Source organism: Calonectris borealis, chromosome Z (genome assembly GCF_964195595.1).
Source record: "Calonectris borealis chromosome Z, bCalBor7.hap1.2, whole genome shotgun sequence".
Classification (NCBI taxonomy): domain Eukaryota; kingdom Metazoa; phylum Chordata; class Aves; order Procellariiformes; family Procellariidae; genus Calonectris; species Calonectris borealis.
In genome coordinates, this window is record NC_134352.1 from 54730703 (window position 1) to 54747308 (window position 16606).

Genomic DNA, 16606 nt, shown 5'->3' on the forward strand with positions numbered 1-16606 from the left:
AAGAAGAAGGAAGGGGGGGACGTTCGGAGTGATGGCGTTTTGTCTTCCCAAGTAACCGTTACGCGTGATGGAGCCCTGCTTTCCTGGAGATGGCTGAACCTGCTGATGGGAAGTAGTGAACAAATTCCTTGTTTTGCTTTGCTTGCATGCACAGCTTTTGCTTTCCCTATTAAACTGTCTTTATCTCAACCCATGAATTTTCTCACTTTTAACCTTCCGATTCTCTTCCTCATCCCATTGTGGGGGGAGTGAGCGAGCAGCTGCATGGTACTTAGTTACTAACTGGGGTTAAACCATGACACTTTCAGATGATAAAACCAAATACTGTAAAGAAAAATAAGGAATTAATTATGAAATTTGAAAAATCTACTCTAATTATATGGAGCTATACAGATGTAACTACCCATTTTTCACTATAATGAAGTCTGCTTTCTGAAATGCTTTGCAAAGTCATGTTACCTGAATAATAGCTATTAAAATTATTTTTGTTACCTTCATTGAAAAGAACTTTTACCCAGGAGTTAAAAGATAGGACAGAATGAGATATCGGAAAGCTTCTATAGCTTATCCTGTGTATTCAGAAGAAATCACGTAATTTACACTAAGTTACTTGTTGGCCTTGCATATATTGTGCATAAGTTTATTTAGCATTGCTACATATTTTGCCGCTAGGTAATGGATATACACTTTTTCCTGACTCAGAATCATTAGAAAAGTAGTCCCCCAAGATGAAGCTGACGTTTCCTAACTTTTAAACCCTTGATAGTTTCTGATGTCCTCTATTAAGTTTGGAACAGGAAGCAATAACTCACAGCTGATAGTTGGATTCATTTTTACTTTCCACGGAGACTAATCTAAGATATTTTCTAAGGAATTTTAATCTCCTTTTCTGGAACAAAAGACTTTGTACCTAAATTTGTGCAGAAAATAAATTAAGAATACTACCTGTGGTAGTCATGAATTTTTTTTTTTTTTTTTTTTTAGATTACGTTGTGAGAAAGATGGTTTCTGTAAGCTCATTTAAAATTGATAGAAACACTTAAGTATGCTTTCTGTCAGTTGTTCAAGACTTCAGCAGGAGATCATCTGGCAAAACCATTATTTTTTTTTTCTTTGGAGGACCTAAGTTACCATCAGCAGTTTCTGTCATCCTACTTGCTATTTGAGCTGGTAATAGCGGGTATAGCAACAGAGATGCGGAAATGTGCCAGGTACTTGCTGATAGTTTCTAAAACTTCTAAAAGCTTTGAGACACTTTGGTGCAGAGGGAGATTTCCGGTGTGTTCAGGCAAGAACTTTGTTGGAAGTATTTCTGCAGCTGTGATCTCCATGATACTGACTTCTGTGCAAACCCAGCTACTAAATACCAAGAAGTCATGTAATAAAATGAACTTGAATGTTTACCTTGAAAAATTTTGGCCTAATCATTTACAAAACCTGATAGACAGAGAAAGATTTTTCTCTTGCTTTGTAGAAGCGTAGGGATTTTTAAGGCCAAAATTCTAGAGAATGGTTTTCTCAAAGCTCTTGATGGTCCTTTTTCAGGGTGCCTTGTTGGTGGGTTTTTAGTGGAAAATAAGGTGTTAAGATGGGACTTTGGAGATAACAGTGTTTATGGACACATATACCTGCATCAGGTGCAGTAATAACATGAAGCCTTAGATATGTCATATTAATAGTTAAAAATCATCTTCTTCAGAAAGGTTTTAATACATTAGGATAAACACTTTAGACAAACCTTTTCCAGAAGTGCAGTATTTAGAGCAAGAATGCTAAAAAAAAGCTAGCTATATAGTAGGAAGATGTTTTCCTCATGTGCCAAAGGAGCTGGAAGTTACTGAAAAGTCAAAACCAACCAATCCTTGTTTTTATAATCCCTGTGTTACCTAATACTCAGAACAGATTATGTTGTAGCACTTATCCAAAGTAGTATGCCTTAATAAAATAAAAGCAGAAAGATGTTTAACATGCACAGATTGATTTTTAAGTCTTCTTCAGGTACAAAAAAATACTGAAATACTGTATGTAGCCTAAGATTTATTGCTATATATTCATTTAGTGGCAGAAATTATTTCTCACTTACTGTAACGTCTGACCAATTGCTTCTAAAGAGTGCATATAATAATCTTCATGCGTACCTCTCCAGCCTACAGGAAAAATAGTTCAATGTCTTTTCTCTAAAAGAAATTAGTTTTGTATTTAGTTATAAAATGGAGTACAGCTGTTATTACTAATTAATCCAAGAAGAAACAGTTCCATTGTTGAAATCGGACACAATGCTGGTGCTCCCAGTCAATTGTTTGTTTTGCTTCTATGCCTATGCTTGTGGCATAGGACCTCTCACTGGGTGGTAATTCACCACTGGACAAATTCACATCTTTTGTTTTCAAGCATTTTGTTTCCCTCATTTGTACCTTCTTCATGCAACTTATCATGCAACTTATCAACAAGTCTGTCCGCAGAGTTGGCATGGAGGTTTTTTGTGCTTACACTGATTTTTTATGTACTTGACACATACAATGCTATGTCAAGCTTAGTCTGTCACACTATGTCTGTTTAAAGGCAGGAACTGGCTCCCCACCGCTGTTTGACTTCATTAACTGTTTTTCACAGAACAGTTTGTAATGAATTTGCAAACAACTATCATAACATGAAACTTTCTTTCTATTCCTTCTCAGATGCCCTTCCCCCACCCACCCACCCCCGCCCCACCTGACATCATGGCTCCCTCGGCCTCCTGGTAATCGCACTGGACTATTTCAACATTATCCCAGCACTCGTTTAGGCCCATGACTTCCAGCTACACAGAACAGTTACTTCCTTACGTCCATGCTAGTACAGTGTGCCACCGGATCTGAAACATCGCTGTATCTGGGTTAACACATTATCATTTTCATTTGCAGAAACTTCTTTTATAAAAAACAAAACAAAACAAAGAAAAACTAAAAAAAACAAACCATCCCCTCCCCTTTTTTCTAGAAAGTACGTCTTACATTGTTAGAATCATCTTTGATCAGCTAGACGAAAGTTGGTGAGAAAATTATCTTAAAAGAAAACTGTGAAAACAAAAAGCTTACCTATATTCTACATAAAATCAATTTAATATTTAGTAAGCAAATGCTCACAAATATTGTTGATGACATTTTTTATTTATAATTTGGAGATATTCACTCAGACTGTAGATTGTAATACATTTCATTTTACACCGCCCATCGTGGATTTTGATTTCGTTATATTTTTTAGAGGTAACACTGAATTTCATAATTAATTAAAGTAAATATGATGGGCTTACAGGTGTGAACCTTGAGCTCAGCATGTAAAACAGTTTTAAGAAAACACTTTTTAACATCCTATGCTCCTATGCCAGGCCAAGGTCCTGTTTCAAATTACTGACAATATAATTTGTGGTGCAATTAGTCGAGTAAATTGCAGCAAGAGTTGTAGCAAAGCCGAGTAAATCCGTTTTTTGTTCTATGTTAAATATCTTACGAATGAATACCCATGCCATTCCTCATTTACAGTTCCGTAAGAAATATTAGCTGCTGTTGCTAGACAAATGTGAAAGTGTCATGTTTAAAGTACATCTCCCTCCTTCCGTCTTCCAGAAAGCCTGCTTGAGTTTGCTCAGCTCAGTTCACAACAGTTCACAATAGCTCTTTCAAGGCCATATGATTATTATTGTGAAAAATGCTTTCGAAGAACACAAGGGCTAGCTTTCGGCGGAGCAGAATGAGCGCTGCCTTGCATCACCAGGCCCTGTGTGCCTGCTTCGGAGGAGGCCTCCGCCATGCTAAGAAGTATGACGGGGTGTTGAGTATTTTCTTCCACGCAATAACTCAGAGTACGGGCATTATCTATCATCTGTAAGAACAGCGCTTCCTATTATAACGTGAAACATGTTAAATCGTGGGCTAGTCCCGTTTACTCTCGTTTAGGGCAGCAGCAAAATTTCAGGTAGAAGTCGAAGTCTCAGGCCACAGCCAGTTCGAACATTGGTTTTTGGGGGCAAAATAATCCATAGCAGAACTATGTTTGTGACATCATGAATCAATGAGTCCTTCTGAGATGAAAACCTTGAAATGTTGTCTGCCTTAGGCTTTAGTAATAGTAACATTTCTACGTTACTACGTATATGTCTTCATCCACATGTATACCATTAAGTGTTAATATGAGGTTCTGCTATGTAACTCCATACTCATCAAAGGGTATTTATGGACAGCAGTAATTATTGAGCTTGGACACAGAACTGTGAGAAAGCTGGGTTTTAAGCAATGTGTGTCCTCTGTTACAGCGAAAGCTCTTCTGTATTCTTCCAGAACAGAAGTAAATGGCTGTGTTTCCCCCAGAAGAAAATACCCTCTAACTTCCTTGTCTGGACATTTCCTCAAAGCTGTTTCGAATTCAGTGGTGAAACTCCTCCCGAGCAAAAAAGAAATTCATATCTACTCTCTTCTATGCCTATCCTTCCCTACTAACAGATCCCTAGGCAGCTTCTCAATATCTGTGAGAGAGAGGGAATGCTGCCATAGATGGGCACGAGAGGTGAGAGGGATACCTCCCTCATATTCAGGAAGATGAAGAGTGAGGTCTAGAGCATACCTATTCCCTCCATAGCCAGGCCACAGGGAAGAACTTTGCCATCCACTCATAAAGGAAATACTTTCTCGCTTCTGTTTAAGATTCATACAGGTTCAAAGGTGCCGTGTGTTTTAACATTTGCCAGCACTTTGGATTCTGTCTTTTGCTCATAAGTATTACGACTGAATTATATAAGGCATTGCTTTGTTGTCTAAAATCTTCCTTGTCTCATCCAGCATTTTCTTAATTGATAGACATGTTAGACATTTATGAACTAGTGGTGGAAAGACTTAAAAAAAATAAAGCAAACAAACCACAAAAATGGGAAGCTACTGTATCTATTATTTTCTTACAGTCATGTAAGTGTTATGAATGTTTTAAGCATGCTGTTCAGACCAATGAAGATGAATGCTGAATTAGATGTAGAAAAACTGCACATATTTTGTACCAGTAACGTTAGTGTAATGCTCAATAACACTGAGTTTCAAGGGATAGCCTCTTCAACTGCGTTTTTCCAGAGTTCATTGTCTGTTCTGACAACACATCTCTTTTTTCTCATTCTCTTCAGCAATAATAGCACTTTTATTGTTTGTTAGTCATCGTTATATTTGCTATTTATTGAAATAGTGCAATAACATCCAAGTTGCTACATCTGTATGGGTGCATTGTTGTGCCAGGCACCATAAAAAGCAATTGGAATGCATAGCCTCTACCTTGAATAACTTACTGTTTAATTCACTGCATCAAAAGTGCTTTTAATGTCCTGACCCAAACATCGTTTGTCAAAACTTCAAGGATACAATTTCATCACCCTTATTCCTAATTTCCTTCTTCTAAGGGACCAAACTAATGTAGTCACCATTCTATGCACTTATCAAAATGAAAATCCTCCCCTTTCTCTTTCTAAAATGCATAAGTTTGATGCTGAGCTAGAAACGCAAAAAATAGTATTATTCTCCTTTGAAAACAAGACTTAAACAAAGTTTTGTCACTATTGTTCTGTTGTCAGGTCCTTAAATTTTGCAGCTGTGACATTAATGGAGTTAGTATAGTTGTCAGTTTGGGCTGCAGAGTATGTAGGCTGCATTAAAAAGTATTCAGTAAAATTATGGCATTGAGGAAACAACTCATTGAAAACTGTGTAAAATCAGTAATAGAAATGGCCATGATCACAAACTGAGATCATGTGACTGTCTTAGGCAGTATTATCACTCCTTTAGGTTTAGGCACAGGTTTAGACATGTAGTGCAAATGGGGAGGAAGGAGGGAGAAGGGAACTGTATAGTCTGACAACTGCTTTGCCAGACTGCTCACTTTTTCTCTCTTGTCCTCTTTGGTGAAGAAAAAACAAGACGCTTCTGCCCCCTTCTCGGTTCAAATTAGTATGTTACAACTTTATTGTGATGATTTATTGCTTTATACTTAAGAATGAATATGAGGTAATTACTTATAAAAAGTGTCATATATATTTACTAATATCAATATTTTAACACAGAGTATTAATGAGTAGAAAGGAGAGGAAGAAAAAGAAAAGAATGCCTTTATGTGTTCTGGACCAATCTGTATATTCAGATTACTAACATGAGAAGTGAGCTCTGGTGTACAGATGAACCTGCTGCTGATCTCATTATTTACTGCACCATAAAACTGTTTGTGATGTGAAAAATTAAAGCTTAATGCAAAGACTGCCATCACTGCACTACTGTTATTCTTTCCTCTTTATTTTTCAAATGAAAGTGAGGAGGATGTAAAAACCCAGATATTAGTACGTCAAAAATATTGACTAGATAGAGCAATCATGCGTTTTCCTAATCCTCATTCTTGGCAAGCCCCAATTTAACCCTGATTTAGTGTAATCTAAATCCTAACCCTGTCTAGAAACTAAGCCTCAAATTAGAAATGGTAATCACGGAAATTCATATCGCTGCCCTTTGCCATCCTCTTGTCTTTTATCACCAATGCAAAATACATAGTTTCATTCTTGTGAACATTTGCATATGGAAATATGTGGGATGCTGTATCCTCTCTGCCTCAGAAGTTTAGTGTTTCTTTTCCTAAATATATGATACCCTGCACTTAAAATGCCACTTCACATTCTCTGCTTTTGTTTCATTAATATAACTCTGGCTGAGTCCTCTCCTTATGTTAGAGAAGGGACATCTGGCAGGGATTCTTGGATTCCCTACTTTTTTTTCTTAGGACACAGCCTTTTGTATTTCCCTTTCCTTTCCCAGTAAGCAGAACAGACCTCCAGAAGTTCAGTAATAACCAAATTTGGGCATATGATGTTCGGATGATATGCTATATCATATATAAGCTATGACAGTCCCTGACTGCAAATGTGAGAATAAACCCTTATTTTGAGGCTTGTTTTTTTATATGAGTGATGACTCTCCAAACGTTAGTTCTTGTCATTTGGAATGCCATTGTTAAAGGAGAGTGAGAGGTATTTCATTGTTCACGTGAGTGAGACAGGTCACTTTGGAAAGAGCTTGCTATGCGCAGTGTTTAATTTAGCAGATTTTGAGAACTGCCAAAAGGTGCAAATTCGTTTTTCCATTTTCATGTCCTTATGAAGATATCTAATTTCAAAGGCTCAATGCGCTCATTTGTTAAAACAGAGAACTTATTTAAGGCTAAATGCTAATAACAATGAATGCTAACAGACTTAATGCAATGTGAAATTGCTGCTTCAACATTCATACAAATGATAATTCAGTCTAAGTGGCTCTATGTTCTGTTATATAGACATTACTTTGCAATTTGCAGGGTAATTGCGTACAGAGCTACTAAACAAATTTGTTTTCTTTTGCATCAAATGTGCTTTGCACATCACTTCAATATATGAAGAATATTTTTAAATGCATGTTTTTTAGTGGGATGGTAGGGGCAGCTGTTCTCTTGTTGAATATTAGTGAGTTTCTGATCATCTTGTCAATGTCTAATTCCCTTTCCTTGTGTGGTATAATTGCGTGAAATTTAAGAGAAATCCCAACAGATACCTAGATCTATTCTTACAGTGTAGCCATTACCCTCCTCTGCAAACTGACAGCATCACTAAGTAAAAGTATCCGTCTGTATATAGCAGCTTTGAACAAAGGACCTTGGGAAAAGAATTTATTGTGTGTTCATAATTACTTTTTTGGCAAAATTTACCCTGTAAAATATTTCAATAGGAATAATGTTTATTAACTGGCACTTTTCTGATGCTTTATATCTTTTAAATCCAAATTAGTCTTTTATGTATAATTAGAAATGGCTTTGGTTTTATTTTTCAATTTATTCATATGGAGTAGTATATTCAATAATAGTACAGAATACCAACTTTGCTGCAAAATGTTGATTTTACTCCCTTCCCTACTCTCTTTGATTTTACTGTTCTCAATCCTGCGTTCAGTTCAGTTGCAGGAAGAATGATTTTGAATAATATGGTCATGATGTCAAAACAGTGCAAATTATATGCTGCTGCCATCTGGAATAGTGAAAATAAAAGCTTTATTTACACTGTTCTTTGAAACAATAAACTTTATTGCGGCAGTTTATCTTCAGTACCTATAGTGTATTCTGGGAATAGTCCATGTGTGCCTTTTTATTCTGTGAGCTACAGAATAACTAAAATTTGCCTGTGGCAAAGCTATCAGTGAATCTTGAAATAGATTTTTTTCTTCTTCCTGAATAGAACAGAGAACCACCCTCCTTTTCCACAACGAGAATAATGGGTTCACATAGGACAATATTTTTTAAGAGGCACAGTGAAACACTTTGAATATGTATTTTAGTTAACCAGATTACACAGATTTAACTACAGGTTAATGTGGATATTCTGGAACACGGGTATTTCGATGGTGCAAATAGTTAATGTGGAAGGAAACACTTAACAGAAATATTACCCAGTTTCCATGTCAACTATCCAGTCTTGGACCCTGGTGCTATTACCTTGCTTTTATACTCCATAACCCACAACCAACGTCATCACAATTTGCTTTGGGTACTTCACATTTGCACTTCATATCCATATCATAATAATATTATCATAATGTACTGTAACCGAGAAAATTATTCACAATATTCTGTCTTTCTTTTTAAAACACGATGCTAATTGCCAAGGTGATTTAGCAACGTAGCTATAAAGAATTTAAGACTTTAAGACCCAATCTTTTTTCTGAAAGCTGCCACTCTTCTTGCTGCTAGCAGGGCCTAGACATGTTCTGAAAGTAGCTTTTTACTGGAAAAGTAGTCAAAATATTAAGCAGGTGTGGCACAAATGCTGGATGAAGATCACTGTTTTTCTCTTCGTTTAGCTGTGTTGTATACCTAGGTAGGTTTATCATGAAAAGTCAAATCCATTGTACTGGATTTGGATGAAATCCTCTTCTTTCTTTGGATCCAGCTTTTGTATATATGTAGGCTTGACAGTATACCTTCAGACATAGCCTGGGAAGTTCCTGAAATCTTATGAAAGAATTATGTCGTTTAAAAAAGAGAGATTGCAACAACATGCTTTTTCCTTCAAGATGAGAGAAAACACAGTTAAAAGATGAACAGAATAGAGTTTATGATATATAGTTGTGGCACAGCTATGTTCAGAGTTGTTTTCTGTAGATACTCTTAAAGGTAAGTATGGTTGCTTTTTGGTAGCGCGTAATTTAACTTCTTGGTATTTTCAAGATACTACTCCATCAAAACTACTGTTTACACATAAAAGCTGAGTTTGAGTCTCTACTCTAAATGCTGTCACATTTGTGAGGGCAGGCTCACCTCTAAGACAAGTGCAGCAACATGTGAAATTATGTGTTGGACAATATCTGTAGGTATACTTATACTGAAATCTGAATGTGGAGGTTAATGTGCTTTTTCCATACGTGTTGCTTGGAAGGGAAGCAATTACCACTTTGACAAAACTGGCAGCAGAGGTAGGAATCTCAAGGACATTGTTTACAGATAAGCAATGTCAAACAGACTGAATACACAGAGAGACAGTTTAGAAATACTAAGAACAACCATGATGGGAAACAAGGCAAGGTATCATTCTCTCGTAAGGGTTCATGTGGTAACCAGTCTTTGTAATTGCCTCTCTATGTTGTTCAGATCATACGTTCGGTGAAAAATAACTTTTGTAGAGCTCTTCCAGCAATTGGAAATGACACTTAATGCCAGTAATGGAATGCAGCGCTGTTAAGACACCTAACAAATCCAAAGAATGTGCTCTATTTCTAAATCTCTTGTATCTGTCATCCTAAACAAAATATGTATTACATGTATGACTCACTAAGCACAAGGACAGAGAAATCTGCCCTTTAATGGCCTCTCAAAATGACAATACCAAATGGCTTTGAGAAGGTCAAGTCTGATTTAAATTGTTGATGAATTGGAAGCTAATTCACTAGAACTGAATATTAATAGGGAACAGTGGTATATACTATCGTTTAGAGCCTAATGAGAATATTAATGAGCAGTAAAAAATATTTTCCTTTTCACCTCATGTAAAATTGTAGAGCTACTGATATATCGACATTTTCTAATAGTTACTTTTCTCTTACTGTGGCTGAGAGGCAGTCGTTCACTGATTTGATGCTCAGTGCTCTTGCATAGTGTGTTTAATAGAATCATAGAATCATTAAGGTTGGAAAAGACCTCTAAGATCATCGAGTCCAACCGTCAACCCAACACCACCATGCCCACTACACCATGTCCCTAAGGGCCTCATTTACACATCTTTTAAATACCTCCAGGTATGGTGACTCCACCACTTCCCTGGGCAGCCTGTTCCAAGGCCTGACCACTCTTTCAGTAAAGAAATTTCTCCTAATGTCCAGTCTAAACCTCCCTTGGCGCAACTTGAGGCCATTTCCTCTCGTCCTATCGCTAGTTACTTGAGAGAAGAGACCAGCACCCACCTCGCTACAACCTCCTTTCAGGTAGTTGTAGAGCATGATGAGGTCTCCCCTCAGCCTCCTCTTCTCCAGACTAAACAACCCCAGTTCCTCAGCCGCTCCTCATCAAACTTGTGCTCCAGGCCCTTCACCAGCTTCATTACCCTTCTCTGGACACGCTTCAGCACCTCCACGTCCTTCTTGTAGTGAGGGGCCCAAAACTGAACACAGGATTCGAGGTGCAGCCTCACTAGTGCTGAGCACAGGGGCACGATCATCTCCCTACTCCTGCTGGCCGCACTATTTCTGATACAGGCCAGGATGCCATTGGCCTTCTTGGCCACCTGAGCACACTGCCAGCTCATGTTCAGCCGGCTGTCAACCAGCACCCCCAGGTCCTTTTCCTCTGGGCAGCTTTCCAGCCACTCTTCCCCAAGCCTGTAGCGTTGCCTGGGGTTGTTGCGACCCAAGTGCAGGACCCGGCACTTGGCCTTGTTGAACCTCATACAGTTGGCCTCAGCCCATCGATCCAGCCTGTCCAGGTCTCTCTGCAGAGCCTTCCTACCCTCGAGCAGATCAACACTCCCGCCCAACTTGGCGTCATCTGCAGACTTACTGAGGGAGCACTCGATCCCCTCATCCAGATCGTTGTTAAAGATATTGAACAGGACCGGCCCCAAAACTGAGCCCTGGGGAACACCGCTCGTGACCGGCCGCCAACTGGATTTAACTCCGTTCACCACAACTCTCTGGGCTCGGCCGTCCAGCCAGTTTTTTACCCAGCGAAGAGTGTACCTGTCTAGGCCGTGAGTCACCAGCTTCTCTAGGAGAATGCTGTGGCAGGCAGTGTCAAAGGATTTACTGAAGTCCAGGTAGACCACATGCACAGCCTTTCCCTCATCCACTAGGCAGGTCACCTGGGTGATGATTTGTCAAACTTGGTATCATCAAAGTGTAAGGACAGTTTTGTACAAATCACTAATAAACTTAGGAAAAAAGCAATTAACATCTTAAAAACTAAATCCCCTGTGATAAGCATTCCAATTAGAAATTTCATTATTTCCTCAGTCCATTTTATGTTGAATATTGGGTTTTATTGCCAAATACCTGAAAGCCAGATTGGAAACAAGCCACAACTGTCAAAACTATAACAGTTCTGGCTATTTGAATCTGTTACATTGTGATGTTTCTCATGAAAATTTCATGAAGAGCATTCATTCAAAGAGATTCTATGCATAAGGGGGATGGATGGAATTTAATTACCCTTATTAAAAATAAGAAAAGAAAGCTTTTTACTACTCCATCCTATTAGTATTCAAGATAGGTTCTCTTTGTTGTACACTTATGTATTTGCAAAAGGGACTCCAGGGTTTTCTGTACGAGCCAAGTAGGAAAGGAAAGGTCAGGTCATAAAAATCCTGTTCCATGTCACAAGTCAAATCTTGTCAGTTACTCCCAAAGTAAAAACTTCATGTTTATAGACAGACATGAAACATACCTTTCTTTGGGGAGAGCCTATAGCTAGTGAAGGATTTGACACTTAACCACTGATTGGTAGAAATACTAGCTCTGAAGAATTATGCAAACTTACTGAAGAATTGTGTTTACTATACCAGAGTAGTTATCTATGTGCATTTGTATTGCAAGCAATTAAGTAGTTCATGGGCGACAGCAGATCCCAGGAACAAGGATATACTTGCTTGCTATACATTTTTCAGAAAAGCCTGAAGACTTCCCTGAAACTATTTGAAAATATGACACATTTTTCATGAAAGAGAGTTGACATTAAACAATTTCTTTTAAGTTAATTTTATCCCTTAATCAATTGCATGTCAATAACCACCAATCAAGACATTTAATAAGATATGTGTTTTGTAGTTAGTATTGATCCTCTTTCTTTGATTTTTTTTTGCTTGTCCTTTTTGAACTTAAATAATAGCAATTATTTTGTAATAAAAATATTTTTGCTGTTTTAATGGAAATGAAGAGCAAGACGATGTAATTCAAACAGATTATTTTACCTATGCTAACTTGATTTCTGAGAAATTGCTGATCCCACTGTCCTTCCAGTGTTACTTGCTAGTGTGTATTATCCTAAGAAGGTGAATTGCTCTTGTTCAGTATTTCTTAGTATTTCGCTGTTGACTGCACTAGGGTGAGGATTTTTGACCACATCTGAGTGTTTTAGTTGACACAGTTGTAACCATTCAAGATCATTATGAATGTCCTGTCACTTTAACTTTGATATCTGCATAGCTTGAATGTTTCGAGTTTCTCAGTACTTTGCAATCTTATGTGTTCACCCTCACAGCAGTAAAGCGCTGTCATACCCATCTTACAGATGGACAACTGAAGCATAGGGACATTAAATGTTAAGACCAACAGCACATAGGTAATAATGATAAAAGCAAGAAATTTAACTTGGGTCTCCTAAGTCCCTGGCCAAATCCTATACTGCATGATCACACTTCCTTTTGTACGTCTCATGTGAAGAAAGGGTTTTTTCCCTGTTGCTGATAGACATGGTAATTCAGTATTTCACATAAAATAATAAGGACTCTCGCAAGCAGAGCAACATCAGTGTTGTAAAGTACCATAGTGGGAGTCTAATTATTATGCACTACATACAGTATCTATGCCAATTTAATGCATTTTATAAGTAAGATAAAGTTTGTAGCCTCTTTTTTATGAACTTTCTGGTTTGTATCAGCATTTTGATCACTGTAAGTTATCAAAAACACTGCCTGAGTATCTGTTTTTTGCATCACTTCATTGCGTACAAACAATTAGGGGACCCTTGAACATTAAGCAGGGTAGTGACTGGGGCTTTCATGAGTTGCTACGTAACTAATGTGAAATCCTTCAAATCACACATTTCTTTTGCAGAGGATCAAATTCCACGAGGTTTCCCCACCATTGATATGGGCCCACAGCTGAAGGTGGTTGAACGAACTCGTACAGCTACCATGCTATGTGCAGCCAGTGGCAATCCTGATCCCGAAATAACTTGGTTCAAAGATTTCTTACCTGTTGACACAAGCAACAACAATGGCCGCATCAAGCAGTTACGCTCAGGTAGGGTCTGGTTACTGTTTCCACTAACGCCCAGAGTTGTTCTCTCTCACCTTTTCTTTCTTTTCTTTCTCTTCCTTTTTTTTTTTTAATTTTTATTTATAGGTAATAATTTCTCTTCCTCCTCTCTTTTCTGTGTTACTGAGTGTGTTGTCCATGTCTGTGATGTTGTCATAGCCTTTTCTAGAGTCTGTCTCTATGTGTTTTGCAGCTTCTGTTTACTCCACATTGCTCACTGCTGTGACTGTACTTTTTGATAATTTTTTTCTTTACTGCTTTTTGCAGTACTTGATGGATCCATTTTCTCCTCTTTCTTTCTTCTTTCCTTTTTTATTTTTTTTTTAACAAATTTATTTCAACATTGGACTTCATTCAGAAATTGCAAGGAGTACCAATGGTTATATTCATCAAAACCAAAACCTGCATTAGACACTTCAATTAAAATTTAAAATGTGTTTTGTGCTGTCTTTTCCACATTTGACTCCACCAAAGATTAGCCAGTTTGGACACATCTTCTTTCCTCTCACAAATACATAAGACACAATACTTTTTCCCATGCACAATTATACCTTAAAAAGAAAATTAAAAAAAAAAAAAAAGGAAAAGAAATCCTTGGGTAATCTATGGAATAAAATTTTTTTGTTGGCTGAACATTTTTCCAACACATTTAGCCACAGTAGTGTGCGCCCACGCTAAAGCTTTATGAATCCTACATTTTCTGGATCTACAGAAGTCTGCTTTTGTTGTAGAATCCAGCTTTTGCTGCTCTCTCTCTCTTTGCCCCTTGCACCTCCCTAGCAGTTCTTTCACTCTCCTCCTGCCCTAGTTTATTCTTTTGCTCTTTTTAGATTTAAAAAAAAAAAAAAACTCCTCTAAATTTATAAAGTTTAAAGCTTATCCCTGAATAAGATAATTGGGATATAATGAGCTTTTTTCTTTGGCAATTGTAGTAGATATCGTTGTAGAATCTAAGTTGTTTAATCACGTGTCTTCCCAGAATTCTCAGCTTTTGACCTGTCCTGTGATGTTAAACCGTCTTGTTAACTGACTTTTTGCTTGTTGTCAGCAGAACTGTGTAAATTAACCTTCTGTTAATGTAAATTAAGAATTAATTTTTCACATGTGACATAGATGATTTAGTATATAAAGCTTTAACTGAAAACTTTGTACCAAATTATAAGGAATATAATAATATTTTTATGCTGTCTTTCTTCTCTCCGTATTTAAATCTCCAGAATCTATTGGTAAGTGCTTAGTTCTGAAGCGCACTTCACCCCCACTAATTTCCATATTCAGAATACTATGATTATTATGATTATGATTATTATTATATTATTACTATTATTATTCTTAAAATGCATGGCATGCATTTTACTAACAGTCAGTGTAGTCACCAGATCCCTATAGTGGCGCACACGCACACCTCCACAGAAATGTTGTCTTATCAGTCATAGCAACACCTAAAAGAAACAGTACACATGTATCACATAGCTGTAGAACAGTAAATGCCATAATTCAGCCTAAACTACAGTGTTTGTTTTGAGATAGCCTTCAGTGTATCCTCTTTTTATATATATATAGATTTTTATATATATATATTTAAATAGAATTTCCAATATTTTCCTAAACTGTGTCATAAGTATAGTATTGTAAAGTTTCCTTTAAGTATTTGAGGCATATTCGATATATATCTAACCCTATATAACCAAACATCTAAGAACTCAGATGCTACTCTGAGAATGGCAATGCAATCAGTTGTAGCCTTTGCCCTTTGTGGTACAATGCAACTTGCTTTTATAACCTGATAATACTATCTAATATATTCCTGTTTTAACAGTATAGTAATTCAAGTTTCTCTTAAGACCTTATTTAATTCTGTAAATCTAATTTGATTCTTCTTCCAAAGCCCTAGCCTCCTTCTTCTCGTACTAATGCTTCTTCTTTCTAATCTTATTTGCATTCATATTATCCACCCAGGTGGTACACCAATAAGAGGTAAGAGTGCTGAACTAACGTTCACAGAATGATCTTACTCATTCTTTCTGTCCTTTCATCCCTCTCATCTTTGTCCTGTTGGTTTTTTTTTTTTTTTAAGGAAAAAAAAAAAACAACAAACAAACCAAACCACAGAAATGTCCATCTTTTTTTTTTCCTTTGTCCTGTTTGGTTATGATCAGTGACTCTCATATTGTGACCTTTCTTTCTGCACAATCCCTTTTCCTTTCCCTTTTTCGTTTGTTCATTGGAGAAAAAAAAAAAAAGAAACGATAATTTGATTTGTGATATGCTTCAAAGAAAGCATATCCAGGTCTTCTGGCCATAGCCCAGTCACAGCGTACCATTTGTCCCTCTTTTTTCTTTTTCTTCTTCTTCTTCTTCTTTTTCTTCTTCTTCTTTTTCTTCTTTTTTTTTTCTTTTTTTTTTTTTTCCTTCCTCTTTTTTTTGTCCAACTGGAGCAAAAAAAGATCATTTTTTTTCTTCCTTAGCTGTTCTTGTCCTGGACCAAAGCCAAGATGGTCTGGAGAACAGTAGCAGACATGCAGAAGACAACATGGACTATCTTCTTTTTGTCTTAACTTTCATAAAAGGTTTTTATTTTTGTTCTTCTTCAATCCTTTTTTTCCTTTTAACTTGGTAAAGTTGAAAATGATGTGTCCCCCCCTACAAAATTACAGAAATGTTTTTTTCCCTTTATTGTTTTTTTTTGTTTTCTTTTTCTTGGAGTTCTCTCACCTCTGGATTTTTGGATCTTCTAATCTACAGGCTTTGGAAATGAAAGGTTAATGACTTATTATTCTTGGTGGTATGTGGTATTGTTAGTTTTTGATACTCTGGCACAACTGTTTACTTCTTTTGTAATTCTTGTTTTATATTTTTCTTGGGTTTTGTGACACCACACTGCTAATCCCACTTGTGGATTTTGATGGGTGTCTTGGGGGGGGCCCTCCTGTGGTCCTCAGCAGTGGTTGGTTGGTTCTTCCTTGTTGGCGTAGACCATGCTTTTTAACTTTTTTGTCTTCTAATTCAACTGCTCTTTGTTTTTCAGCAAACGTACTTTAAGATTGTAAGTTGTGGAAAACTGT

General features: G+C 37.1%; 1 protein-coding gene across 1 annotated transcript in view; it reads left to right on the forward strand.

The window, feature by feature from the left end:
• The window catches only part of PTPRD (protein tyrosine phosphatase receptor type D), a 1348716-nt gene that overhangs the window by 1190270 nt on the left and 141840 nt on the right, over positions 1-16606 (forward strand). The window contains exons 13-15 of the mRNA XM_075138097.1: positions 13338-13526; positions 14759-14767; positions 15501-15518. Coding sequence (XP_074994198.1) covers positions 13338-13526; positions 14759-14767; positions 15501-15518 — 216 coding nt within the window. The remainder of the gene's footprint in view (positions 1-13337; positions 13527-14758; positions 14768-15500; positions 15519-16606) is intronic.